At 47.8% G+C, this 27,348-nt stretch overlaps 1 protein-coding gene across 2 annotated transcripts in view; it reads right to left on the bottom strand.

Moving 5' to 3' along the window:
• Positions 1–1,205: 1,205 nt before the first annotated feature.
• Positions 1,206–27,348, bottom strand: part of FAM78B (family with sequence similarity 78 member B) — an 89,534-nt gene continuing 63,391 nt past the window's right edge. The window contains exons 2-3 of one of the 2 annotated variants that reach the window (XM_040460982.1): positions 12,863–13,793; positions 1,206–3,784 (exon numbers count right to left, since the gene is read on the bottom strand). In XM_040460982.1, the coding sequence (XP_040316916.1) occupies positions 13,271–13,793 (523 nt within the window). In that variant the 3' untranslated portion in view covers positions 1,206–3,784; positions 12,863–13,270. Of the gene's footprint in view, positions 3,785–8,796; positions 13,794–27,348 lie in introns of both variants that reach the window. The other variant, XM_040460983.1, reaches the window with a different exon arrangement.

Genomic DNA, 27,348 nt, shown 5'->3' with positions numbered 1-27,348 from the left:
CATGTGCTGCTTGGTTCACATGGTGATGGTGGGGTGTCCTAGTTATAAACAGATATGTTTAAAAATATGGGGCACCTGGGTGGCGCAGTCGGTTAAGCGTCCGACTTCAGCCAGGTCACGATCTCGCGGTCCGTGAGTTCGAGCCCCGCGTCGGGCTCTGGGCTGATGGCTCAGAGCCTGGAGCCTGTTTCCGATTCTGTGTCTCCCTCTCTCTCTGCCCCTCGCCCGTTCATGCTCTGTCGCTCTCTGTCCCAAAAATAAATAAACGTTGAGAAAAAAAATTTAATAAAAAAAAAAAAAAAAAAAAAAAAGAAACACCGAAGGAGAGAAGGCAAGGTCTTAGAAGGCTTGACTACTCCCGGGAGCATCGACTTTTCCCATCATCTTCTTTTAGTAGAATCCTAGATAGCGAGTGTTAAGCTAAAGAAAAATTACTGGCCAGAAACTGGCCAAAGGGTGCTCTAGAGAGGAGTGGTGGTGGCCAGGGTATGGAAGGACAAAGCTTGCCCTCTGGGTTTCTAGAATGTTCTCTGGTCCCCAGTTCGCAGCACTCAGTTGGCCTCAGCCCACCAGTTGTCCTAGTGGGTTGGATTTCTGCACCTGCTGTCTGTATGTCCCTGAGCTGCTTGTTCTGGGGCCTTTCCAACAGGCTTTTCAGAAAACCAGCCGCTGCATCTTTAATGACCGAATTAAAGAGAAAAGATACTTTGTTGTTGTTGAATACGTACTGTATTTAACTTTTTTTTTTTAATCCCAGAGAAGTGAAATGCAACATCTGTTTGAGTTTATGTAACATCCAAAGACTGACGACTCAGAATTTCCTAATTAAAGTCATTTTTAAGGCACTCTGCAGAGCCAACGTCCGTCTCTTCCTCGGGTGGCTTTTTTCTCCAAACTGTAGCAGAATACCCAAGCAATACACACATGCTCATGCTTTTAACCTGCTCTTTGTCCAGACAACACCGAAAAACAGCACAATTCCAAGCAGGGAACAATGAAGGAAGGGAATACACTTGTTGGGGGCGGGGCACAGGGAGGACACTTCTGAGTAAATGAACTTGATAGGCCGCCCCAGAAAAGAGAAGGAACAAAAGGGAGATGCACACGGGCGGGCGGCGGGGTGGGCCTGACGGTTGGTGGCCAGTGGAAAAACAGGCTACATTTCCCAGTGAGGTTTAAATTAATTTAGTTGTTTCTCTTCCTCCTTCTTTTTTTTTTCCCATTTGTAAAGTTTGGGCCAATACAAGAGAGGGGTCTCAAAATTCTGGAAAGTGTATGTAGGTAAGTGTGTTTGCTTGTGCTCATGTACTTATGAAGGGTTGATCTTAGAGATAGGTACGGTTTGGGGGGTGCTAAAAAGCTCCCCCCGGTTAAAAAATATTCTCCCTTACTGGCCCACTGCTGTGCCCGAAAGTCCCACCATTAGAGCCACTCCTTCAGATTAAGGCATTTATCTGTAGCCCCAATTAAAACATGAATGTCGCCTGGGAGGGGTAACACTCAACTCTTTAGCACCCACTGACTGAACTGTCACCTATCAGAGAGTAGGACCCTGAGAGATGGGACATGGGGCAGGGACATTCTGATTAATGGGAAAAGAAGGCATGGAGGGAGAGAGCACAGGAGGGGACAGGCTGGGCAGTGGGGAGGGTAAGCGTGAAATAGTACTTGCCCCAGGAAATCGCCCAGATGGGGGAGATGGAGTACTAAAAAAAACTCCTCCCACATCACAGGTTTCCTGAGGCTGTGTGTGTGTGTGTGTGTGTGTGTGTGTGTGTGTAACAATTTGTATATGTTACAATATTCTTGTGTTTGTATCTAATATGGAATTCACCTGGGCCCGTTATGAACGTAGTACATCTCTATGGACCTCGATGGTTTCTACGCAGCATACGTATACGCATTCACACATGCATTTACTCACACTCAGCAGTGGAGGTCTTGTAAGTGTAAAGGGTGAGATGGCTCTTCTCAGCCCTTTGGGATTTGGATGCCTACCGACTGTTGGGGAAAGAACTGGCTCGGGGCAATGAGACTCTTTCCTCTGTTACCAGTAGACCCTCATTCAATTCAGGTGGCTCTGCAGACATGGCCAAGACTTGGGTTATAAAGACCGAGCATGGACCTTCCCATCAGGGTTGGAATTTGGAGACATAAATGTCACCCAAGTGCCCTTTAAACCTTTGGAATTGGGGAGTCTGGGGGAGGTGGAGAGAGAATTCAGAGCGGAGTAGATTTCTGCTTCTGTTCCTAGAAAAGCTGGAAATCGTTTGAGCGCCCCCGGGCTGGGTGCAGGCACCAGCCTCGAGGTACAAATGGTGAGATCTGTTAACTCTGCAGGGAACTGCTCAGGTTGGTTGACCTGATGGGTAAGGTTCACTGAGGAGGAGGGGCTGGAGAAATGGGAAGAGAGTTCTCATTCTCCAGTGGCTGCTCCCTTTCTTGCTGCGGCAGGAAGCTTGGAAGCAGAGGATAAAGGATGTGGGTGGGTGGGAGGGACGAAGGAAGGAAAAACACAAACACTAGAAGTGCTTTTCAATCCTAGCCTTGCGTTGGGATCATCCGGGCTTTTAAAAACACCTGCTCCCAGGCTCTATCCCCAGATGCTGCTGTAATGAGTTGGGGAGGGGACCAGGTACGGATGCTCCTCAGGCATCTCTAGTGTGCATGTGGCATTCAGAAAGTGGCACCAGAGCAGAAAAATAAGTCTAGTTTTGAGGTGGCCAGGCTGCAGATGACTGGCCACCCCCCACCTGCGCACACAGAGCAGGAAAGCAGGGCTGTTACAAAGGGGAGGAGATGGTGGGATGCTAGGAGCTTGTATGTGGACAGTTGAGCCTCTGCTGATTTGTGTGGCTTTGTGACCTCACTAGCTGGTGGTTTCAGGTCCCATTTCTGGCTGAAAATCTAGTTGGGGGGAAAGTGTTTGGGCACAGAGAGAGTTCCCCTCCCCCCGCCCTGCTTTCTGTGGCTTCAGAGAGGAGTAACTCACTGTGCTCTATGAGGCCAAGAAGACAAATTCTGGGGCTGGATGCTTCAAAGGTGGGAGTGGATTTTCTGCTGTATAACAAATAACATATTTCATAATTCGATCAACCAGTAAGCAAGCCGATCAATAAACCAACAAATAAAACAATGCACACCATTTTTGCCCTCCGAGGGTGGTTCTCCCCTCACCCCACTGATCCTGCTGACATACACTTTGCCCTTGGTCACCTGAAGACACCCAGCCTGGTGGTGCAGGGGAAGCAGGACTGCTTTGGCCCTGGCTCCAAGGGTCAGAGAAATCTCGAGAGAGTATCAACATTGGCCACCCATGTGGAGACAGGTGCTGTTTCCCACCCAAAAGTGTAGGGAGGGAAGGTGGAGTTTGAGAACCGAGGCTGAGCCATTTTCGGTGTCTAGGTCCAGGCTGACCAGCTCTTCTCCCTGGGCAGCTTCAACTTCAGGGTTGGGGATGGACTTGAGATCTGAATGGACCCAATCCTGCCACACAAAACGATACAGCCCGTAAAGCTCCCACTTGAGCACAGCCTGCTGAGAGCCAAGTAGCCAGCTCAGCCAGTCCATGGGGAGCACTGCATGGCATATGGTGGGGCAGAAGGGGGTACAGGTCACGGGATGGGAGGGTGGCAAGGAGACACATGGGATGGCATTCGTTTTAATGGGAAATCAGCTGTCCAGGTCTTCAGGTTTTAGAGCCACCAGCCATGGCTCCTTTCCTCCTCTTTAGTCTCTGCCATGTGGTTCTGCTTGATGGACGTGCCTTGTCCTACTAGGTAACCTGTATGTGGACATAAAAACATGTAAATAAAAGGGGCATTAAGACAGTGACTAAAGAATGTCATTCCTTACAGGTCGATGTTTATAATCGAGGCCTTATAAATAGATTTTAAGGGGACAATGACCCTGGAATTCGATGCAAAATTATTGGGACTTATTTACTTATGTATTTCTCTGCAGAGACGGTCTATGGCATTTATGCGGGTCTTGAAAAATGATTAAAAACGAAAACAATATTAAAGGATTCCAGATCAGCCATCGGCGTAACCACTATCAAGGCATAAAGGGATCTAAAGAAATGGTTGGGAATTCCAGGGCCCCACCCCATGGCCTTGTTTTTCAGCCTCTGAACGCACAGGAGGATTCATCAGGACCCCGTGGCTTACCCTGTATTTCTCCCGTGCACGGGCGCACACTTCAGCCGCACTAAAACTTCTTGAGTGTAGGTCTACCCTACTCGAAGTTGGCAAACAGTTTTTCTTTAAAGAAAAAAAAACAACTTGCTACCACTATTTTTGTGTGGGGGTGGGTATTTCTACCTATTGCTTTATATAATAGTTGAGGTCCCAAAGCAGAAGTGGGTGAACTAAGTCTTTCGAATAAAAAGAATAGTTTTGAATGCATGGAAGGAGTTGCTCCAAGGTAAACCCAAGCACCAGGCATCCTCCCCTTTCTTCCCTGAATGGCAGAACACGTTTTTATGATAACAGATGAACACTGTTGCATTTTCAGAGTGTACGCGTGGTTTCAGTTTCAGGAAGAAAACAAACCTGAAACTCTTACATAGATTGTTGTCAAATAAACTTGTTCCAATTGTTTGAAGTTTGCAAACGACCTCATCATGCGTACAAATGGGGGGACTTAATAGCCTACAAAGCCATTCTAGAAATGGTTCCTCCATAAACCCTGTGCTCTGAAAGAACTGCCATGCTCTAGTGTCGGCGAATGCCAGTTTCCCTTCCTGCAATAAGCGGATGGTCAGAGGCACTGACTCTGCCAGCCCTTGATGTCTTGCATGGGACAGAGTGTCAGGTATGGTGGGGGAGGGGGGAGGATGGGGCTCATGTGGGCTCATGCAGAAGCCTTGTCACAACCTCCGAGTCTGTCCGCTGCTCACGGACCATGCTGGAGAGATTCCTGTGTGCAAAAGTCACATGATTGGGACGACTGCTTTTATGACCATTATAGTCATTATTATAATATTCATATTATGTTAATTGTATTAAACGTGCGATACAGTAAGGGTGACTTTGGCTTAGCACAGTTTTTGTACAGGAAATATTTTAGCTGCATGGTTGAGCTTTGTCTCTCTGTTTCCCCAAGGCACGGCACAGGAAGCTCAGGGCTCTCTGCCAACGTGTTCTCACAAGCTGGAAAACGTTGAGGGGGGGGGGGTGACTATGGCACTGAGAACAGGCCTTCTTCCCTTTTCACAGATGGAAAAGTGAGGGTGCCCTGCATGTGACCTGCATAATAACAAAGTCAATTCAAAAGTATGCCTCGGAGGTCTGAGGTCCCCTAGTCCGTGAGCCCCTCCTGAGCCTTTGAAAGAGGGAGCTGGCTTGGGAAATGCCTCCTCCTTTCCTGAAGAGGACAACAGACAAGTCGCTTTGTGGTGCGGGAGGTTTGGAATCTGAGTTTAGAGCTGCTTATTCTCTCCCTATTTCCTTTCTGATGAAGGTGCCCAAAAAAAGGCGTTTTCCTTTGTTTGAATTTGTGAGTGACTCTTGGGGGCAGGTGTTTTTATTTTTGGTGTTTTCAGAAGACCCATGAAACTCTTCAGGTGAGACGGTGGACGAGTCTTAGTCCCTGATGCGTGTGTGTTTTGAGTGTGCACGCGCACACTTGTGTGTGCGTGCGTAGACGCATGCGCACTGTAGCGAAGCGAGAACGTGGTGTAGCGCCCGGGTCCTTGTTCATCTGATATGCATATGCGGAGTCCTTCTTTCTTTTCTAATTAATTAGAAGTAATAGCTTTCTATGGTTTCTGGTACGTGAGGGAGTGAAGTGGGAAATAATTTAATTGGCTGTCTTGCTTTCAAAGCCCAGTTTAATGAAATAGTTCTCAGCCTGAAGCGCATGTATTATCCTTCCTGTTATTTTTCCAATTAACATCTCATTGCATCATGTCTGCGAGGAATATTCGAATTGGTTTGAAGGGTGAGGGTGAAGGGACAAGAGCAGATGGAGAGAGAACCAGCGGTTTCTTCCCCCACCAGTGCCTGCGTGTGTATGGATGCGGCTGGAGGGCTTCCCCCAGTGCCTTTCCTTGGAAGAGATCAGACGACTTGACAGAATGCTGCCTTGTCACCTCACCCACCCTCACCAAGTCCTGGGGCCGGAAAGGCAGCTTCCCCTCGCGGGCAGACTAGGGGGCCCCTTGTTAAACTTCTGGGGTTACTTGTGTTGTGGGGTTCCCAAAGGGGGACAATGAGTGGCGCCCAGAGCCTTCTGCGAGCATCGTCTCCCTCTGGGCTCTGTTCCTCCTGACGCACAGTACACGCTCTGTAATAAATACTTGCTGGAAGAATGGGTATCCAGAGGGATCTCACGGTAGCCGCCCTCACCCACCCTTCCTGGAAAGAAAACCACGCGTAGAAGGTGGCAGAGAGCGGGGCTGGGACCCAGGCGAGACAAGCCAGGTGTCCAGAGTGGACACTGGGGGGGCGGTTCACTCGCACCAAGCGCAGTGCTGGTCTTTGCACAAACTGGCGTTAAGGGCCTTCTGAGATTTCGCACCCTGGGCGCTTTGGTTGGTTCCCCTGCATCCCTGGCCTGGCCTGAGGCAAAGCATTCTGTCTTCTTTCCTGTCTCCTGCCTGTTCCCAGAGACACTGGGCCTCAGCTGGCCTGAGACCAGCCCCCCGTGCAGCTGTCTTGCCGTTTGAATGTGTCACGAGCACTGTCAGAGCCCCTCCCGTCCCCAGGGAGGTCCTGGGGCAGCCGGGAACCTCATTGCTGTAATTCTGGTGTCTGTTTTCCCTTCTCTCGGGCTTTCTGACCCAGGACACAGCGGTTTTAAGGACTGAGCCACGTTTTCTGGGTTAGCCAAGAACCAATGGGAGCCCGGAGGCAGAGGAGAGGCTCCTGTGTGTGGCCGTGTGGCCCGCCGCCCAGCGGCCTGGCTTCATATTTATCTTGGTGAGAGGAGCTAGTGGGCTCTCTTCTGGACCACTCCCCAGCTGGACAAAATGACCTCCCCTCAGCCTATGGCGGTGGGCCCAGCTGGGAGGGGGGCACAGTGATTTGTGGGGACAGGGCACCTTGGGCAGCAGTCCTGAGGCAAGCTGTGTGGCTGGTCCAGGTGGGGCCGTGTGCGATGGGGCCACAGCAGGCGGGGGGGGGGGGGGCAGAGAGAGGGGCCATGACCAAATATGCCTGCAGTGTGGTGGGACAGCCTTGGGGGGGGCGGGGATGGTGCAGCATTTGAAGTATTTCCTCCTTCTATGAGTACGTTGAGGGTCAAATCTGTAATGCGACCTGCAAACTGTGGAGTCCCGGCCAAGATCTGCAGCATCAGAAACTGTGTAGAGACAGGCCAGTGGGAGATTCCCCCTGCCCCAACACACACACTATAGATATATAATTATATATAGTATATATCATTATTTTCCCCCTCTGTATTAGTGGAAACCCACAAAAAGGTGTGTGTGTGTGTGTGTGTGTGTGTGTGTGTGTGTAAAATTATTATTATTATTTTCTGCCTCTGTATCTCTTGCCTGAGTTCATGACAAAAACAACGCAGCTGTCCCTGGCTGGCTTCTCTAGGCGGCTTAGGTGGCAAAGTGTGCTGGGATTTCAAGTCTGGCCCAGATCTGATATTCAGCCTCCTTTTCTTACCAAAGGCTTCTTGGAGTTGCAGCTACTTAGAGTTGCAGCTACAGACTCTGCCCAGAGCTGCTTTCTACACGGCTACACAGCGGTGTCCTTTCCTTTCTTGACTGCCAGGGTCCAGGTCTCTGCAGCAAAGCGTCTGAGGACAGGGGAAGCTCAAAGCCCACCACCCTCCACTGAGCCAGGCTTACTTGGCAGGGAGCCTGGGTTTCCCTGAAATGGGAAAATGGGCTTCCGAGTAGATAGAACTTAATTAAGATCCTGCAACAAGCACTGGGCCCCGTGATTCTACTGATGTGACAATAAGCTTACATCAGGAAGCACGTGAGACATTTTGGAGTGTTTCCAGACATCATCCCACTGTCCTTCCTGACTTGTGATGTCGGCTGATTGTATTAGTGGCTCAGTTAACAGAGGAGGAAACTGAAGCCCGGGTGAATGAAATGATTTGCTCAAGGGCTATTTCACCAGCTGAATCTCAAGTCATGCTGAGGTCCTGGGCTCTGGCCTCCAACCTCAGAGCACCCAGACGAACCTCCCTAATCACCTGAAGGCACAGAGCCTGGGAGAGTTGAGCCCAGACTCCTCAGGAGAGCTGATCTGTCTTGTCAAACTGGATCCAGGGATCAATCAGGGCAACTCTGCAAAGACTCCCTCCCCTTGTTAGTCAGTCCTGCCCGAGGAATAGCAGTGGCCAGAGAAGCAGAGAACACTGCTTGTGTTTAATGAGGGAGAGAAGTTTCCGTGGAAATGGAGTGAAGGTGTGGAGCCAGAAGACTGAAGCTCAAAGTCCTCAGAGCATGACTCATATTAAGGACCTTGGACAGCTCACATGACCTTTCTCAACTCCCTCATCTGCAAAATGGGGTTATAAAGCAGATCTTATAGGGTTGTTGAGACTAAACGACACAATCTTTGGGTCCGTGCTGTGTAAACTGTAGCATACTAATCAAACGGGAGTCATTGTTGTTAATAATCATAAAGACAGAAAGATAAGGCCAGTCCTCAGATTTCCTATCTTCAACAGAGATGTTTTTTACTCTATGTAAAGGACCGTAAAAGCCCTTTGTAAACTGTGAAGCCGTGTACACCTCAGAGGAATTGTTAGCGGGACTGAGGTCAGTGGTATGATCCATTATGGGAGGGAGCACGGCTGACCGAGGAGGGCAATGGCACTCACCTCCCCAGATGCGTTCCCATAAAAGTGTTGGAGGAACAGCCCAATAACCTTGCCACTGAGCTGGCAACTCTCCTGAAGGTCTTCCATAGGCAGATGTCCTACCAGGGAAACTGGAACCAGATGTACTCAAGATCTCAAAAGAAATTAATGGCAATAAGACTCCGGGGTAAAAATATCTTTGTGCACCGAGCTTGCTCACTCAGCTCCCTTTCTATCTGAGGATCATTTAGGCTTAATTATAGAGTTCAGGCGTTCATTGGGTTTTTGATTAATTTTCTTTTCAGCTCGAGGAGCGTGTGAGTGTAGTGGGTCTGTGTGTGTGTGTGTGTTTACATCTTTCTTTGCAACTCAGTCGGGAGCTGGCTCTGGTAATGTTTAATTGTGCCCTCCATTCTAACAAGATTGTGCAATGTGCCAACCGGAGCTCGGAAAGCCATTGTCTCCACTGCCTCCACCCCACGGGCTGTTCCTGCCGTGTTGAGGGATGGTGGGTGGCAGGCCCTTGCTCAGCTGGGACCCTTACTGCAGGATGCCTGCTTTCCTCCTCCTTTTGTGCTTATGGTGTTTAAGGGGTTCTGGGACCAGGAGAGCAGATTTCCTCCTCTACTAATTACCAGTGCCGTGCCGAGAGCTCCGGACTGACAGCCAGCTCACCCACACTGCAGCCCCTGACAGGCATTTTTCTGGGCCAATCTCCCTGGAGATTACAAGGTTCTCTGCACTAGAAAACAGTGTTAGTTCTCTGATTTTTAATACATCCACTTAGTAGCTGGTAGAGACTACATGACTGTGGGTGAAACTGACTTGCTTTCTCCTTTGCTTCCTTGTCTTTTGTGCCCTCCAGGCAGGGAACATCTGGGGAGGCCGCGCAGGAGTGTCCTAGCATGGGATTTGGAGCCCAATGGCCCAGTTCAAACCCCAGCTCCTGACATTTTCTGTTTGTGTGCCTATGGATGAGTCACTTAACCCTTCTGGATCTCAATGGATTTTCTGTAAAATGGGGATAATAATACCAACAACAATATTGCACTCCTCCTAAGACTATCTGGGGATGAGAAAACGCATGTGGAAGCCTTTGGTAAAATACTCTACAAATCATAATTCTTTTATTTTACTGCTCAGAATTGTTGCTTAGAACATGATTTTGACCTCTGAGATATCATTCCTAGTACCAGAGACAGAGAGTTATTAAAGGCCCATGGAATGGTAGGTGGAGTGAGGACCAGCCTCCAGCCTTCTCATGTGCTGTGCACTAAAGCACTGACCTGGGAATATAAAATCCATGCTGCAAAGGGCCCAGATTAAGAGCTCAATCTTGAAACAGCTGTCATGGATAAAAGGGAATCTGGAACATTCAGTTTTTGACATAACTGTAACGAAGATTTCACCCTATTTTTTAAAGGATGAATTTAATGGTCTCTAGTGCTACAAAGGTAAATGGTTCAGGGATGGAAACGAGGAGAGGACTGTGGGTGTCAGGTAAGTGTGACCATGCTGTGCTATGAGATTTAGGGGACCCAGGCTCTTCTCTTGGCTCTGCTGCTAATTAGGTCTCTGACCCTGAATAGATGAGCTAATTTAACTCTCAGTTTCCGTGAGATCGTGGAAGAAAGGATCTCAAAGGTGACTACATTTAAGATCTATGACCTGACAAAAGAGTCTTTTCCACACGGGAATCAAAAACTCTGGTGTCACCAGAAACCATTGCGTATGTGCGTGTTCGGAATCCAAGTATAGTCCTGACACCTCCCGACTAAAACCTGATCAAGGCACTGAGTGAACTTTTCTAAACTGACGGCATCTGGTATCAGACCCAGGGAGTCTCAGGGGAAGAAAAGCCGGGTGGGAAGATGTGACCCCAGTAGAGATTTCAAGGTGAATTCTCTCTTGTTGGAGAGCCTTTCATTTGACAATATCCTGACTAAGCTGAAAGGTAATGATCTAAGGATCAGAGAAAGAGAAGGGATTGTTTCCTTGTAAACCACTATAACTTTAAAATAATTGGCTGCAGGGCAATGGAGCATTCTGCCAGGCTCATTCCAGAACCAAGAGACCCAACTGCAGAGCTTGCAATGGTATCACCAACAATAATCATAATGTATATTTGCCCAAGGGCTTTTAACTTTTATAAGCACTTTCCCCTCTATTTTTCTCACTTTGGTATTACATAATTTTCCAGAAAACTGGCCAGGTCATTTCTTTTCAAACTCTGAAAAGTGTGAATTTTCAGCAGGAGCAAGTCTAGTTAAGTATGCTACCCTTGGCTTTATACAGCTATACCCTTGAAAAAGTTACATTATATGTAAACGTGATTGTGGAAGTCATCTTGTTTTAATGGATGGGCAAGGTGAATTTAAAAACAGAAACTTTGTATAGGATCTTGTAATTAAGTGATCATTTTTACCAGCTGTTTGGTACAATGTTGGTTTTTTTAAATATTAGGTTTTCTTAGGATAGGGCCATGTGGGTTAGATTCTAGGATCAGTGTCTTAGCATCCCATAAGGTTGACATCTAATTCATTTAGAGGGAAAAGTTGTTTTGAACGTCAGAGTGAAAAATAAGCAGCTTTATTTCAGCCATGGCATTCTTTGGAGCTCCCTTAAAAAACAAGGAAGCATGGGAAGGACAGACATAACAGCTAAATTATTTTTAAGTGGAATGTCTCCAGGTCTCCTGTGAGTCACTGATGTGTCATTAATGTGCTGTTATAAATAGCTCAGCTTGCCATCAATAACTAATCTATAAGACAGTAGCTGGTGGTTGGGGTGTGAGGTTAACACTACATGATTTCAAGTGGATCTGTTAACCTTCTCTTGTAAATAAGCACCATCCCCTGAGACTAGAAACTGAAAGAAATTAGACTTAATTGCATTTTTAATAAAAATAATTTAAAAAGTCCTCTTGCTTTTCCTTCTCCATTCCTAGACTCTGGGAGAAGATCTCATTGGAGCCAACCATAGGACTGTAATAATTACTCTGACCCTCAACTCTTTCACCTCTGAAATTAGGCTGCTGGTATCCATCCATAAAATCCACAATGACACTGTGGCAGTTTTATAATTATTTTGCTTGGGGGATTTGGGTGATGGAAGCTAGAAGAGCTGGAAAAATTCTTACTGTAAAGACTAGAAACTCTTTAAAATGTTTGAGATTGGCCTAGCTAAAGGAAATATGGTCTCTCATCCTTGATGGTTGGATCTCAGCCATAGAGTCTTGCTTAATGTGAGCAGCTCATATTTTCATTAAAGAGCTCTGAAGTTAAGCATTATGAAGCACTTTCTCACAAATGCTCATGCAGTTAAAGTTGAGCTTCTGTGAAATTGAGCTAAAATAAACATATATAGATAAAAAGCATATGTACTGGGCTACAAGTACATAGGTAGGCACTGCTGGCAAATGTGTTAGTTATGCTGTCTCCATCCTGACGTGTATGTTTGAATGCGTGCATGTGTATACATATGTGCATTCTGTATGTTCACATCATTCAGAAACTAAAAAAAAAAACAAAAGGAATGAAAATAGTATTCTTATTTGTTAAAATGTTCTTGAAATTCTACATGGATTCCATAGTTTAGAAACAATTATCTTTTTGTAAATTTAGGGCTGGAAACGGGGAACAGAATAGGCAGCTGTAAACAAAATTGCAATTAGGTTTCACTAAAAACATGGCAAAGGCCCCAAATATCATAGCTACTGTAGAATACAGGAACTATCTATCCAAATATTGTGATTAAGGAATACTCCGAACGATCAGATTTTGGAAAGAAGTGGGTAGATGGAACCATTGAGAGTCTCCATCTGTCTGTTCACATCAGGACCTTGGACAGTTCCAAGGAGGCTCTCCAGAAGGGAGCCCATCTCACTCTATCTCTCGTTTTTTTAAAGTGTGCCTTTCATTCCACTGAGTATGTTGAAGAGCTGATGGTCTACGAATAAATTCACAGGTATTAATTTGTAATAACAACTTATTTCTTTCTCTCCCCATTCTCTTCGCCACCTGACTTTCATTCCACCCCCATCCCCAGCACCCTCCAGTCAGACAGTGGGACTGTCTGTCTTACAAACACCTGGTGTGGATGTTTTCACTCCCACTTCTAATTGGTTGGGAAGCAGCATTTGCCACAGGCACTGTTTAATTTTGTTTCCATCCCCTGCATCTCGCAGGAAAGCAATGGTCAATAGTTCAGATAAAAGAATCATCTTGGTCAGCTCCAAAATATGGCTACTTGCATGGTAATCACAGCAAGTCTGTCAAATCAGCGATTTCTTTATTCCTAAAAGGAAGGGAATTTTCCTAAGGATTATGGTTCTACCACCCAAGAAGCAGCCCTACTCTTCACAAGTGGCTGCAAAGGCTGGCAAACCGAGAGGTCTGCTTTGGCTCAGAAACTCAGTTTGGCTCCTGCCACCCCTGGCAGCCTCACTGCGTGTCTCAGCGTCATGTGCTCCACACACAGTCAGGCCAGTCTGCTTCTACTTAGGGGGGATCACAACCAGAGGTGGCCCTCGTTTGGGTCTCCACATGAGGACCTGGGCATCGTTGGCATTGGGTTTCACTAGTGCATTAGGGGGGATGGGCTCCATCCGGCTCAGGATCCGGGGCTGCTCCTGCTGAGTCCTGCCCACTAGCCGGGCCCGTTGCCCCAAGAGCTGAAGAGGGTCCACCTCAATGTCCACCCTCATCCTCCACTTGATGGTCTGCAGAATGATCTTCTCCTTCGTGGTGGTGTTCATGGCCACCAGCCAGGTAGTGAAACTTTGGTCCCTCTTGATCCTTGTGAGCAGTGGCACATTGCTGTCACTCACTGGCACTGCCCACGTCACACTTGGGTAGAAGTTGTCATTCATGCTGACGGAGAACCTGGAGATCTTGTTGGTGGGACCAACCAGGGTCACAGTTTCTGTGGTGTTCCCGTACCAAGGGTAGCTCACCCCATCTGAGTCACTGATGGCTTTTACTCTCCCTTCCCTCAAGTCAGGTAGTTCCCAGCTTGACCTGGCAAAGCAGAAGAGATGCACAAGAAAAGAAGAGGCTGTATGAATTTTTCAAAAGATGGAGAGGTGCCCAACACTTACTAACACAGTCAACTTGGTCAAAATGGGAAGCTCAGAGGGGAATTCAGGTCAGAAAGTTCTATGCTGTGCTGCTTTGGGATGAGATAGGGACAAATCGAAATAACACAAAGATTAAAAAAAAAAAAACCAAAAAGTTAAATAAAATCATAGCTGGTTTAACTGGCAACGGGAAGCTCAAAGAGGCATTTGTGAGCCCCACAAAGAGGTATCAACCACTTGGGATGGTGGAATTGTAATCAGCTATTTAGAGTCATTCCATTGCAATAACAACTTTCTTGGGAAGTATGAATGTGTGCAAGGTTTGTTTGTTGGGAAGAAGTGGTTACGGTTTGATGTACTTGAAAGGAAGCATCAGGTGGAAAGGAGGCCAAAACGAGGCAGAGTTAAGGGTTACACAAATTTCCCAGAAAATCACAGTCGTAGAATTTCTACTCAACAAAGAGGGTTGCTTAAATTCCAATCATTGGCCAATCCAGCACTTGGAAAACAGACATAGAAACTGACACACAAGGAGATAATGGTCGCCTTCTGGAAACCACCTCAAAGCAAACATTGTGCTGTAGGCTGGCATACATAGTCTCTAAAGTGCTATTGTCCCATTGACTTCAGGTCCAGACTGGAAGTCTAATTGCTAATTTTATTTTATTTTTTTAAAGATTATTTTAATGTTCATTTATGTTTCAGAGAGAGAGAGAAAGAGAGAGCGAACCAGGGAGAGAGAGTGCAAGGACGGGAGGCGCAGAGAGAAAGGGAGGCAGAGAATCCCAAGCAGCCTTCACGTTGCCATGCAGAGCCCAATGTGGGGCCCAGACCCACGGGTCATGAGATCATGACCTGAGCTGAAACCAAGAGTCAGATGCTCAACTGGTTGGGCCACCCAGGCACCCCATTAATTGCTTAGTTTAGCGAACCTGCCATTCTGGGCACTTTGCTACTTCTCTTGGGTACCCCTGACTTTAGCCCATGTCTCTTCCCCCAGCTCATCATCATCATCATCACCACCGCCATCATTGTCACAGCTGATACTTATTGATTGCTGCTCTATTTTTTTTTTTAAATTTGTTTTCAACGTTTATTTATTTTTGGGACAGAGAGAGACAGAGCATGAACAGGCGAGGGGCAGAGAGAGAGGGAGACACAGAATCGGAAACAGGCTCCAGGCTCCGAGCCATCAGCCCAGAGCCCGACGTGGGGCTCGAACTCCCGGACCGCGAGATCGTGACCTGGCTGAAGTCGGACGCTTAACCGACTGCGCCACCCAGGCGCCCCATGATTGCTGCTCTATTTCAACCACTGTGCTAAGTACTTTAACTATGTTGTCTCAGTTAATGCTCAAAATATCCCACAAGATGAATGAACTTTTATTTCCATTTTACACATGAGAGGATAGAGGTTTAAAGATGTTAAGGCCCATAATGTGGGTTCTACAGATTGTAAGAGGTGTTGTTAGGAGTTATTTGACTCCAGACTTTGTGCTTTTGACCACTATACCATATCACTTCCCTAAGTACCCTTACATGGTTCTGGAGAAAGTCAGAGTGGAGGGGACTCTGGCTGTCCATCTGCTTGCAGCTCCCAGAGCAGCCACCGGGAGCTGGATTGAATCCAAACAGAAGCAGAAATTAAGTCGGCAGAGCCTGAGTGTGCATTCTCCATATATCCACTGCTGGGACTAGGAATGATTCTTAGTAATATGAGAAGATTTTTTTTTTTTTTTAGTGAAAGGCAGAGGGAGAGAGAATTTTTTAAAAAAAATTTTAATGTTTATTTATATTTGAGGGAGAGAGAGACAGAATGCAAGTGGGGGAGGGGCAGAGAAAGAGGGGGATACAGAACCTGAAGCAGACTCCAGGCTCTGAGCTGTCAGCACAAAGCCAGACATGGGGCTCGAACTCACAAACCGCAAGATTAAGACCTGAGCCGAAGTTGGATGCTTAATCAACTTAACAACCAACCACCCAGGCACCCCTAGAAACAGAATCTTAAGCAGGCTCAATGCTCAGTGAGGAGTCTGACACAGGGCTTGATCCCACAACCCTGGGATCATGACCTGAGCCAAAACCAAGAGTTAGATGCTCAAACCACTGAGCCACCCAGGAGCCCCAGAAGAATGTAATAATTAAAGAAATAAAAGAGATGCTCCACTCATCAGCTAAGTTCTTCCTCTTATGAAGTGACAGAAGATCCTACAGGGCTTTATACAAATGGCTTAAGAGACAGCTCCACTGTCAAGTTGATGCTGAAATGTCTCAGCATCTTTTACTGTCACGCAGGGACATTGAGACACTAACTACTGCCTCTGGCTGGCCTCCACAGCACTTCCAGTGTGGCTTCCTGGAGAGGAAGTGAGCGCACAGCTGCAAGAACCCTTTCTCTTGTCTGCATGCCCTTGGTAGCTGCCGGGAGTAACTGCAGTGTATCATGATTGGCAGAAATGAAGAAGAAGAAATGACCTCAAATAGAAAGTCAGAGAGATACCGTTTTGCTGCACATGCTGGTTGTAGCTGAGCCAAGGAGTAGCTCACTGAAAATGCTGTGGCCATTTCTTACTGTACAAAAGGGAGTGTTATTTGAGCAGGACATATTCATATATGGGTCAGAGGTCAGGTGAAGCCCAATCTGCTTATTGGGTTTATGAAATGGCCAGACTGGAGTCAGCTTCTTGCCTCCAGCCAAAGTGTGGAGACAGTTATTAAGTCACCAGGCATTTACTTCCTGTGTTGCCTCAACTCTGATCTCCGTTTAGGTTACAGTGACGAGACCTGTTTGGGGTTCTTTTGTGGGACTAGAGGACAAGTATTCTCAGCAGTGTAACACTGTACTTAGACACTGTGCCAACTGTGGCATACTGGCTGGGGAATTTAGTTTTTGATTCTGTTATAACGCTGTCCTTTTAAACACTGGCTATCTTGCTGGTTGATTAAGATACTTTGTCTATAGTGTCTTCACAGTTCCTATTTTTGCCCCCATCTTCCTGCCCAGAGCTACGTGAACAGACTTAAGCCCAGGGTCTAGAGGTCAGTCAAGTGAGAAATTTACAAAGCTTAGTTTGGTCCCAGATGTTCCGCAAACAGAGATAACATAAGGCTCTACTTTTGTGTCTGTCTTGGGAGAGAAGGAAGACACCCTTTTCTGGGAAGATTCTGTGGAATAGAGAAACAAGCTTCTTATTCATCACATGGAAACAAAGGGACATGGCTGAGTTTAGCCAATGGGTGCAGTGACCTTGGGAGGCTACATACCCCATCCATCCACATTGCTGTGACTTTGGCCACTGCTCTATTGGAAATCCTTTGGATCTGAGGCATGTTCTCTCCCACAGCCCCAGGGAGGGTTTGATTTTGGAAGTAGCCAAAATTCACTATGACTTAAATCTAGTGAATAGGGAGTAGCTTTCTTTTCCAAAAATATCATAGTTTTATTTCTTTTATGAAAAATAGGTACTAATGCACATTCTAAGGTAGTGGCTTTTTTTTTTTCCTCCAAAAAGAGTTATGCCTATACAATGCATGATTGGTTTATATAGCTGATAAACCAGTTTGATAATGGTTTTCAAAGAAGTCCCTGATGAATTTCAGGAGTGATAGTACCGTGGAGTCACTCTCTCTTTTAGAGAACTACTTTAAATGAATGCTTGAGGCGCTTCAAACTCTACATGGTCAAAGTGAACTCACCACCTCTAGCATACACTTGGCCCCTTCTCCCATCTCTGCTGCAGCGGGTGACCTACTACTCACCAGTCTTCGAGGCCAGAAATAAGGGCCATCTTCCTATGCTCTTTCCTAGACTGTCTCAGCTACCGCATCACTGCATCCTGTGAATTTTGCTCCATATGTGATGTTTGAATTTATCTCCTTTTCTCCAGTTCTCACTGCCGTCATTTAATTCACACCCTTAGCATCTCCCACCTGGTCTACTGGTAAGGGGCCACAGCTGGGCCTCTCTGCATTCAACCCCAATCCCTTTCAAATTCATCTTTTAGCTGCATTGGTGTTCCCACATGCAGACATGATTCTGTCCTTTCTACACCCTTCAAAGTTTCCTCTGAATGGGCATCAATGGCATCATCTACATGGTAAGTGAATCTTATATGGCTCTCCATGGTCTGGCCTTCCCACCCTAACATGCCATGCTGTTCTTCCCCTCTTCCTTTTGCTCATGCCATGCCCACTGCCTGAAGCTCTCTCTCCCCTGCTAAAGTCTCACTGGACCTAAGTACTCTTTTTTGAGAATCATTACATGCGTCACCTCCTCCAGGAAGCCTTCTCTTCCAAGCTCTCCTGGATATATCCAGCTCTTTACAGGTCCCAGGTTATATTATAATTGTTTGTTTATGTGTCTGCTTTCTCCATTAGATTATGCTTTCCTTGAGGCTTGGGATTATGACTTATTTTTGGATCATTAGTACTTAGCACATTGTTGGCAGATAGTAGATCTTAATACATTTTTGTCGAAGGAATATTTTATTTAAATCATTTTCATGCTTGTCTTATATACAGCTTGTATATAACAAAGTGTTTTATCTCAGTTTTATACTTTATATTTTCCCTCACCTTAAAAAAAACTATTATCTACCACTCATGTATTCCAATATTACAATTGCACCATGTTTAACACCATGTTTATCGTTGAGGGGGAGGCAGATAAGACACACACAAATAAAATGAATGAACTGGTGACTACGAATGTATTTAGTGACTGTTCATGCCATAATACACCTACATACAAAAATTAATGACACAGACTTGGAGTGATACAGGAAGTCAGAAACATGGACATCCATGCAGGCTATAGGGGGAGGGTTTGGGGAGGAAATGGAATTTGAGCTGTGAGGAACAAAGAAGGGCACACCTTGGCGGGAGGTTCCATCATGGACAAATGTGTGGCATTAAGCATGAACATGGAGTGTCCAGGAACCAGAGGGACCACCTGGGAAGAGTGGAGACAAGGCTGGTTGGGCAAGGCAGTGTCAGTCTGGGAGGAAGTACCTTTAATAATGGGCTTGAGCACTGGGCTTCATCCCAGGGGTGGTGGGACTTTTCAGCGAGAGATGATGAGCCAGGAAGAAAGGTGATGTATGAAGAAGAATTAGAGAACCAAAGGGAGGGAACCAGGATGCTCCGGAGCTTTTGCAACATTCTAGGTGATCTTTAGTGAAGCTTTCATCTAGGCTGGTGGCTGAGAATGGAGAGGAAGGGCCACATATAAGAGATACTGCAAAGGTAGATCTACTGTGGCTTGGCAACCAACTGCCTCTCAGAGACAAAAGAGGGAATAAAGTAAAACATTCATTCAAACAATTATTCAGAAGAGCCAAGCACAGTTGACTGCTGTGTGTGTGTGTGTGTGTGTGTGTGTGTGTGTGTGTGTAAAATCATTCTCAGAAGTAACAAGGTGTGGCCTCACTGTGGCTGACATGCCACACCCATCTCCAGACTCACCCACAGTGGAATTTCAGGGTGCAAAGCTCTGACTCTTCCATTAGGCAGGGAAGATGGAGTCGTGTTTGTCTTTGTGTCTTTGCCCAGGACATGGTGGTTAGAACATGGAGCACACACACAACTCTCGTTTCTCCTTGTGTCTCGCTAGCTCTTCCTCACCATCCTTTGCTGGTTCTGCTTCATGTCTCAACCTTCTACCTTCGGAGGGCCCCAGGTCTCAGTCTTTGGCCCTCCTCTCTTTTCCATCTTGGTGAATCCAGTCTCACGGCTGTAAGTACCATCTACATGCTGACCACTTCCAAATTTCTATCTCCAGCCTGGATTGCTCTCCTGGGCTCCATATAATCCCTGGCCCACCTGCCAACAACCCTGGAGTCACTCTTGACCACTCTCTCACCTTCCACTTACTAACTATTGGCAAATCCTGTTGATGTCGTCAATATCCGTCTAGAATTCAACTCCTGCCCATCCATCACCTCCATCGCCACTACCCTGATCCAAGCTACAGCTGGCTCTCCTGGGTTGCTGCACTAGTGTCCTAAACTAGTATGCTTGCTAATACTTTTGCTCTGCTGCTCTGGTCTACTTTCAACATGGTGCTCACGGTGGTCTTGTTAAACAAACGTGAAATTATGTCACTCCTCTGCCCAAAACGATTCCATGGCTCCTAAACTATTTAGGAAACATCAATGTTCTTAAAAGGACCTAGGTGGCCCTGCATGATCTGGGTCTCCATTTCCTCTTGTATATCATTAACTTTTCTCTCCTTCTTGCCCATTCTGGCCTCTGTGCTGCTCACTGAGCATGCCAAGCAAACTCCCACCTCATGGCCTTTGCACTCTTCATTTTATCTGAAGCATTCTTCCTTCAGGATCTGTAAGGTTTGCTCCCTTGCCTCCATCATTCCTGGCTCAAGCATCGTGTTCTCAGTGCCACCTTTCCTGTGAACCATATTTAAAATTGCAACTTCCCATGGGGCGCCTGGGTGGCGCAGTCGGTTAAGCGTCCGACTTCAACCAGGTCACGATCTCGCGGTCCGGGAGTTCGAGCCCCGCGTCAGGCTCTGGGCTGATGGCTGATGGCTCAGAGCCTGGAGCCTGTTTCTGATTCTGTGTCTCCCTCTCTCTCTCTGCCCCTCCCCCGTTCATGCTCTGTCTCTGTCCCAAAAATAAATAAACGTTGAAAAACAAATTTAAAAAAATAAATAAATAAAATTGCAACTTCCCAACCCAGTGTTCTTCATCCTATGTCTCTGATTTATTTTTCTCCACTGTCTAATATAATGTATAACTTATTTCGTTTATGGTCTCCCGACTCCCCAAATGTAAGCCCAAAGTATGTCTTATGTTGTGTTCACTGCCATATCTCCAGTACCTAGAACAATGCCTGGCACGTGGAAGGAGGTAAAAATTGGGGCCCCTGGGTGGCTCAGTCGGTTAAGCATCCAACTTCAGCTCAGGTCCCGATCTCACAGTTTGTGGGTTCGAGCCCCGTGTTGGGCTCTGTGCGACAGCTCAGAGCCTGGAGCCTGCCTCAGATTCTGTGTCTCACTCTCTCTCTGCCCCTCTCCTTCTCACACTCTGCCTCTCAAAAAGAAATAAACATCAAAAAAAATTTTTTTAAAAAGGAGTTCAAAATTATTTGTTGAATAGATAGGCATTGAAACAGTCTGAAGTGAAAGGTAGGAGGAGACTGAGTTTCAATTGGGACGCGATGCTTTTGTGGGGTTGCAAAGTTGGGTCTAGAGCTTAGGAGAAAGTCAGGGCTAGAGGTGTAAATCCGGCAACTGTCTGCATGGAGAGGGTCAGCTGACCTGACGGTGATATTGGGATCACTGGAGCTGAAGGAGATGCCTTAGGAGGCTCGTTCAGATGGCCAGAAGACAAAGAGGAAACTAAGAAGCAGAAGGACCAGCAAAAGGGGACAATGAACTTCCAAAGTCAAGAGAATTTCAGGAAGTCACCGGTGTTTAAAGCCACGTGAACTGGAGAGAGTGGGGTTAAGAAAAAGACCATTAGATTTATTATCAAGACAGCGGTGAAGATATGCTGGTGGAGGCCTTTCGGTAAGGAGTCATGGGGGGAATGAACAAGCACAAGGGGAAAAAAAAAGAGAATTCAGGTAATTCCTTCAAGAAGTTGGGCACCAAAGTTGGAGAGTTGTCCGAGCAGAGGAACTGAAAGCAGGATTTCTGGAGCCAGGTTGCCTCGGCTTGTAAACTGAGTGCTACCACCTACTGGCTGTGTCAGTTAGATAAGTCACTTGCCCTCTTTATGCCAGTTTCCATCTCCAAGCTAGGCATAGTAATAGGACTCCCTTGATGTACTTGGTGTGAGCCTTAAATGAGATAATGAATGTGAGGCGTGTGGTCAGGCATCGGGCGTGAGTGAGATTTAAGTTCAGATATGAGTAAGGAAGTGAGACGCGGGAAGAGAGAGGGTTGGGAAAGAAGGAAACTCACAGCCGTCGACCCTTCCAGCTGCAAACACTTGACAGTAAGCATGTGAGGCAGGGATTATTGTACCCTGGTCACACACAAGGAACAGAAGCTCAGAGTGAACTGTGCAAACTCCTCCTCCTGGGGAGGGCAGTGCCAGGCTTTGAAGTCAGGTCTTTCTGGCCCCAAACCCTGCTTTCTCTCCTTCACCATGCTTGTGGGAAAGCTCCTTAATCTTAACCTTCAATGAGTCCCCAATCTCATTTTTTTCTCTTTGAGGTCTTCTTGGTGGTGAGTGGAGAAAGCACTGATTTGGGTATCAGTGCCACAGTAACAGCTGGCTGGCCTCAGACAAGACACTCCTGTCGGCCTCAGGCTCCTCATGTGTAAAATGGGAAGGCAAATTAGAGAAGGAAAGTGACTCCAGGCAAGTTACATCTCGGAGCTGTTACAAGGATCACACAGAGCAATGGCAGGTGAGCAGACGCTTTGGAAACTATAACACACGAGACCCACATTAGTTATTATCTCAATTCCCCTCCTTCTCTTACAACCCTCTCCTCACGGGATAAACACAGTGTTTTCATTTTGGACAATCAGTCATTGACCCAAAGCGCACAGCTAATGGACTCGCCAATGGAGCTAATAATGAAAGCATCGATTATTGCAACCTTCATGCTTTCTGCAGCCCAGTTTTAGAAGAAAAAGGCAAATCTTCTTTAAACAAGCTCGTGCGAAGCATTTCATTCAAATAAGTGGCCCCTGGGTTGAGGTCCTGTTTCTACCCGGACCCAGCCAGTTCTCCCAGGGCCCACGAGGAGCAGAGCAACCTCCCCGAAGGAGCCCCTCTTTGCTCCCCCCACCCCCCCCGAAGCCCCATGGTCACCAAGGAGATCGGGAGCCAGCAGCAGCATTCTTGAGGGCAGGGAGTGGGCAGGTATTCGGGGGGTACTGCTGACACTGATGTTCCCTGATTGATGGGTGGTTTCAAGGGTGTTTCAAGCTCCCAGGGAGGCTTTGAGATCCAGGATGATGCTGTCCCTCAGCCCAGGCGACAGGAGCTCCTGCCTGGCCCTCCACTTTAAGAGACCCACTCTGCTATCTTCTGGCTATGTCATTTCACATTGTGGGGCTAAGCGGATGTGTCTATCTGGAGCCGGTGCCCCATCTTCTAGACCATGCTCTGGGTATCTGGGATCTCAGTATTCCCAGCCCATATGGCCCCACACTTGCCTCCACGGTTGATGCAAGGCCTTTTTCCTGGTCTGTCTTCTTAAGGGTAGTCTACTCCACCTGTGTGAGCCAAAGCATGGTTGTTTGTAAGGGGCATGTATGGAGTTTGGACAGGTGTGTTAGGTGGTTAGGTGTCTACATGCATATCCATGATGGTCCGTATCTCTCTATATGGTACAGAGCCAGGGTGGGAAGGAGAGTGGGGCCAGCTAGGGGCCGGCTCTTATCTTCTTATGCCTCTATACCCTAGCACAGAACTTGGAGGAGTCTGAGAATTCTAAATCTGAACCTCGCTTTCTAGGTTGTTAGAAAGGTATTATCTGTCAAGGTAAAAAGACAGAACCGATGTGATTTAGCACTGCCAGTCTGACTTACACCCTCAGCTTTCCATTAGTTGACTTAGAATTAAAACTACTATTTAGAAATATGGTATATAGGCCTTCGTTTGTGCTCTTACCTTGGACCCCACAAATATTGGGCACAGGTGGAGGTGGGAGCTCTGGAGCCCCGTGGCTTTGGAACTCTGGAAAGCTCTAATTCAAAATTTTCTTTTGATTTGTGTGTTTTACTCACATCTGTTCAGTCTTAACATTTACAAAGTACTCCCAGAAATAGTTTTGTACCCACTTCTTATATCAGTCTCATGAAGTGGGTATCATTCTACTTTCCATTACACAATAGGGAACTTGCTCAGGGGTCACATAGCTAGCGATGGGCAGAACTGAGTTGCGATTCCGGGATCTGATTCAAAATCACATGCTTTCCTCACAATGACACCCTGGTACCAAATTAGTGGTCCAAGCGTTCTGAAAAATAATGATAATAGTCATGGGTGATGTTAGCTGACAGATGCTGCTGTCACCAAGAGTGAAACATTTTTTACACAACTGCTAAACAGACACCCTCTGCTCTCCCCAGGTGCCTCCTCCCTAGCCATCCAGGCTCCTTCCCAGGGCCCCTGATCTCTCCGAAATTCACCAACCAAACACAGGGTTGGACTGGGGACCTCCGAGACCCTACTCCAGCTCCAGGGCTGCATTTCAGCCCTGACCTTATCACAGGCACTGCTCTGAGTCTGTGATCTCTCCACCTGGTTGAATCTGCTCTTACAGGAGACTGGCTGCTGTTAACTTTACTGCCCTTTGATGGTGGGAAGGGGCTCCTGCCTTCTCTCTTTACCTTCATGGCTCAAACCTATGGCGTCACCACTTGGGAAGGTGGAAAGTTAAAGAGAATGCCGTGTTTCCTGAGGATTCAGACTTTTCCCCGTCTAGTGCTGGGAAGAGCAGTGCACCCACATCCCGGAGAGCCTCCTGCTCAGTGTCACTTCTGACTTGGCAAAGGCAGTGCCCAGCACCTCTGCTTCCCCGGAGCCCTTCCACGTGAGGAGCTTGAAGTCACAGCCCATGGTGAGTGAGTTAAGGGAGAAGAGAGGATGGAGAGAAGTCCCTTTCCAGGAGCAGGTGGGGGCAGGGCTCAGGGCTGCGAAGAAGGCTGCGGTGAGAGGTGGGGGAGGCAGGGGTTCACAGCCAAGGCCCTACGTCACCTGGTGGGTCCAGATGCCCACTGCCTCTAGGCAGCCTCTCAGCCTGTTGAGACACCAGTCCCAGCCCCGGCCCTGGCACGGGTCCCGATTCTCAGATGGTTTGCACCATGATTACAGAGTAAGTTTTAAAATTAGGTCTTTCCTCATTCTGCACTGTTTATGTCAGACTCTGAGAAGCCGCCCACCTCCTCTTCCGCCCCTTCCTTTCTGACCACATCCTTTTTTCTTGGCACATAGCGAGGCATTTTTTCCCCACAGCAGAAAAGACCATTTCCAGTGTTTTTAAAGAGCCATCCGTGTTGGGAGAGGCTCCATGTTTAAGCGAAAGGCTTCTGTTGCCGCCGCATTCATGCTCTGTTTTGATTGGGTTTCTGTAGCATTGGAGACACCTTCTCGTTATGTATCTACCCTTCACCACTTGGAGGTCAGTTTCTCCAGCAGACCCCCTGTTCCAGCTGGGTTCCCAGAGGCCTCTGCTGGCTTGTTCATATTTGACAAGGCTGAAGTCTTGGGTCAGTGGCCAGTTTTCTGGGTCACGTCTGAGGATGGCTCGCTTCCGACTCCAATTCTGGGCTTCTTGGAGCAAAGCGGCCTTCCCCACAGACAGGTGCAGGCCAGGGCCGCCTTAAACACCGAATGTCCTCACTCACACCCGTGGGCCAGGCATGCAGGGCCAGACTGTGTCCCTAGGGAGCACCGTGCCCTCTGAGCTAGGCACGGCGGGGGTCCATGCCCAGCCTCCAGGGGCTCACAGCCTACTTGCACTCAGAGGCTCCCCACACCCTCCTGTCCTCCAAATGAGGGTCCTTCCTCCATCTCCCAGAGGCTGCTCCAAGGACACAGCCTGGAGGGGGTGCTGTGTGCTTCACATTCACGATGTGCAACCCTGTGAAGTAACTCCTCACTTTCGATTACAGAACAAATACAAACGAATGATTTTTTAAGTGAGAACGTAGGCAAAACAAAAATAAAGGGAAATGCCCATAGTCCCATGATCATCGATTACTACTCTTTTTCTTTCCTTCTTCTTTTAGAGAGAGTGAGAGAGGGTGCATGTGTTCCTGAGCTGCGGAGGGGCAGAGACAGAGAATCTTAAATAGGCTCCGTGCCCAGCACAGAGTGTGACGTGGGGCTCAATCCCATGACCCTGAGATCATGACCTGAGCTGAAATCAAGAGTCAGACGCCTAGCCAGCTGAGCCACCCAGGGGCCCCATCATAGATAACGACTTTTACCATTTTGGGGTGTCCATTCAATAACGCCTTTTTAAATTTTAACTAAGAATCTATCTGTAGTAGCGAAATCCCAAAATGAGAGGGAAACAACACGTATCCACTCTCCTCCTCCTCTTGTCCATCATTTGTCTGGCCTCCAGGGGATTCAGAGGATTCAGTTGGCTTCCATGGCTAGGGTGTGCAGCCCATGCCCCGCCCCCCTCCCCGACACCACCACCTGGTCCCTCTGAACTCTTCCAGGGCCGCGGAACAGAGCTCCTGGACGGTGCTGTCACATGGAGGCACTCACTCTGCTGGCCGGTGGGGTTTTCGGGGCCTCAGAGGGAGGAAGTCTGATTTCTGAAGACAGAAATGCAGTGGGTGTTCTCCCCAGAAATGAGTTGCTCCTCCCAGAACACAGGACCCCACACAGCTGGCTTTCTTTGGGCTCCACAGACCCTGGGCACTCAGATGGCTGCCCTGGATCTAAGCCGGACTTAGGTCCCCATTCACTTCTCCTCTCTAGGGTCCCTGAGTCCTCCTGATTGAGTCTCCCGCACCACCTGCAGCTCCCGACGGGGGGTTCTGATCTGCAGGTTAGCACACTGCCAACCTATGCATTCGGGGTGCGAGGAGCCATGGCCTCTTCACCCCGCCTGGTCCCAGCCCCAAGCCAGGCCTTCCCGGGGGCTCCTACAATCTAGAACCCTGCGGCTGCTGCGACAGCGAAGGGCCTCTGACCCTGTGAGCACCCAACCCCCCCCCCCCCCTTTGCTTTTGTCCCTCCTGTTGTGTCACGGACCGGGAGGAAGTGTGGCTCGCTTGTTTCTTTTTGTGTTATTCAAGTGAGATTCCTAGTTTGGAGTCTCCCGGTGGATCCCTGGGGGAGGACGCGTTGGGGTCTTCCCACCCTGCCAGTCCCGGTGAACTGACAGCCTGACATGCTGTGTGGTCTCGCTGACTTTTACACAGAACATCTGCAGCCTTTGCTGTTGTTTGTAAAGACACAACCAGTTTTCTGGGGGCTGGATCCAATGATGATGCGTGCATCTGATGGAGACGATGAACACTGAGGACGGCTGGCAGGGGGCCCCAGGCAGCCCCGAGGAGGAGACAGCCTCTCTGCCACCCCACCCTGACATCTGGACCTAATGCTGATGGAGGCCGGGGCCAGAGTTCAGAGCTCTTCCTATCTGTTGGCCTAGACAGTGGTTATGATTCTTTCCTATCTGGTTTGGGAATCATCAAGGGGGACAATTTCTCGAGGTCAAGGAGATACTAGTAATGACATGATTGCTAAATCTTCTGCACTACGAATAGGAAGTAACGAGATATTTACCAACTGAATGAATGAACCACGGCAGGGCTTCTGGGCACAAGCGTCTGAGCAGGAATACAGGGGCACCACCAAGTCCAGAGCTGTCTGAACCTCACTGATCCCAGCCTGGGGAAGAGAGATCGCCCCTTCCCACTCCTGTCCTCCCGCCCACCCCCCGCCATAGCTAGCCGAACAGAATGGCCCACAGGGCTCAGGCTGCTTTGGGGGACCAGACCTGGGGAGTTAAGTAGAAAGACCAACAGATCAGGGAAGAGTCTGAGAGACC

The sequence above is a fragment of the Herpailurus yagouaroundi genome, unplaced genomic scaffold (genome assembly GCF_014898765.1).
Source record: "Herpailurus yagouaroundi ecotype Mexico unplaced genomic scaffold, PumYag 253, whole genome shotgun sequence".
NCBI lineage: Eukaryota > Metazoa > Chordata > Mammalia > Carnivora > Felidae > Herpailurus > Herpailurus yagouaroundi.
Note: the sequence above shows the minus strand (reverse complement) of the source record. Positions and strands in the feature narration are given on the sequence as shown.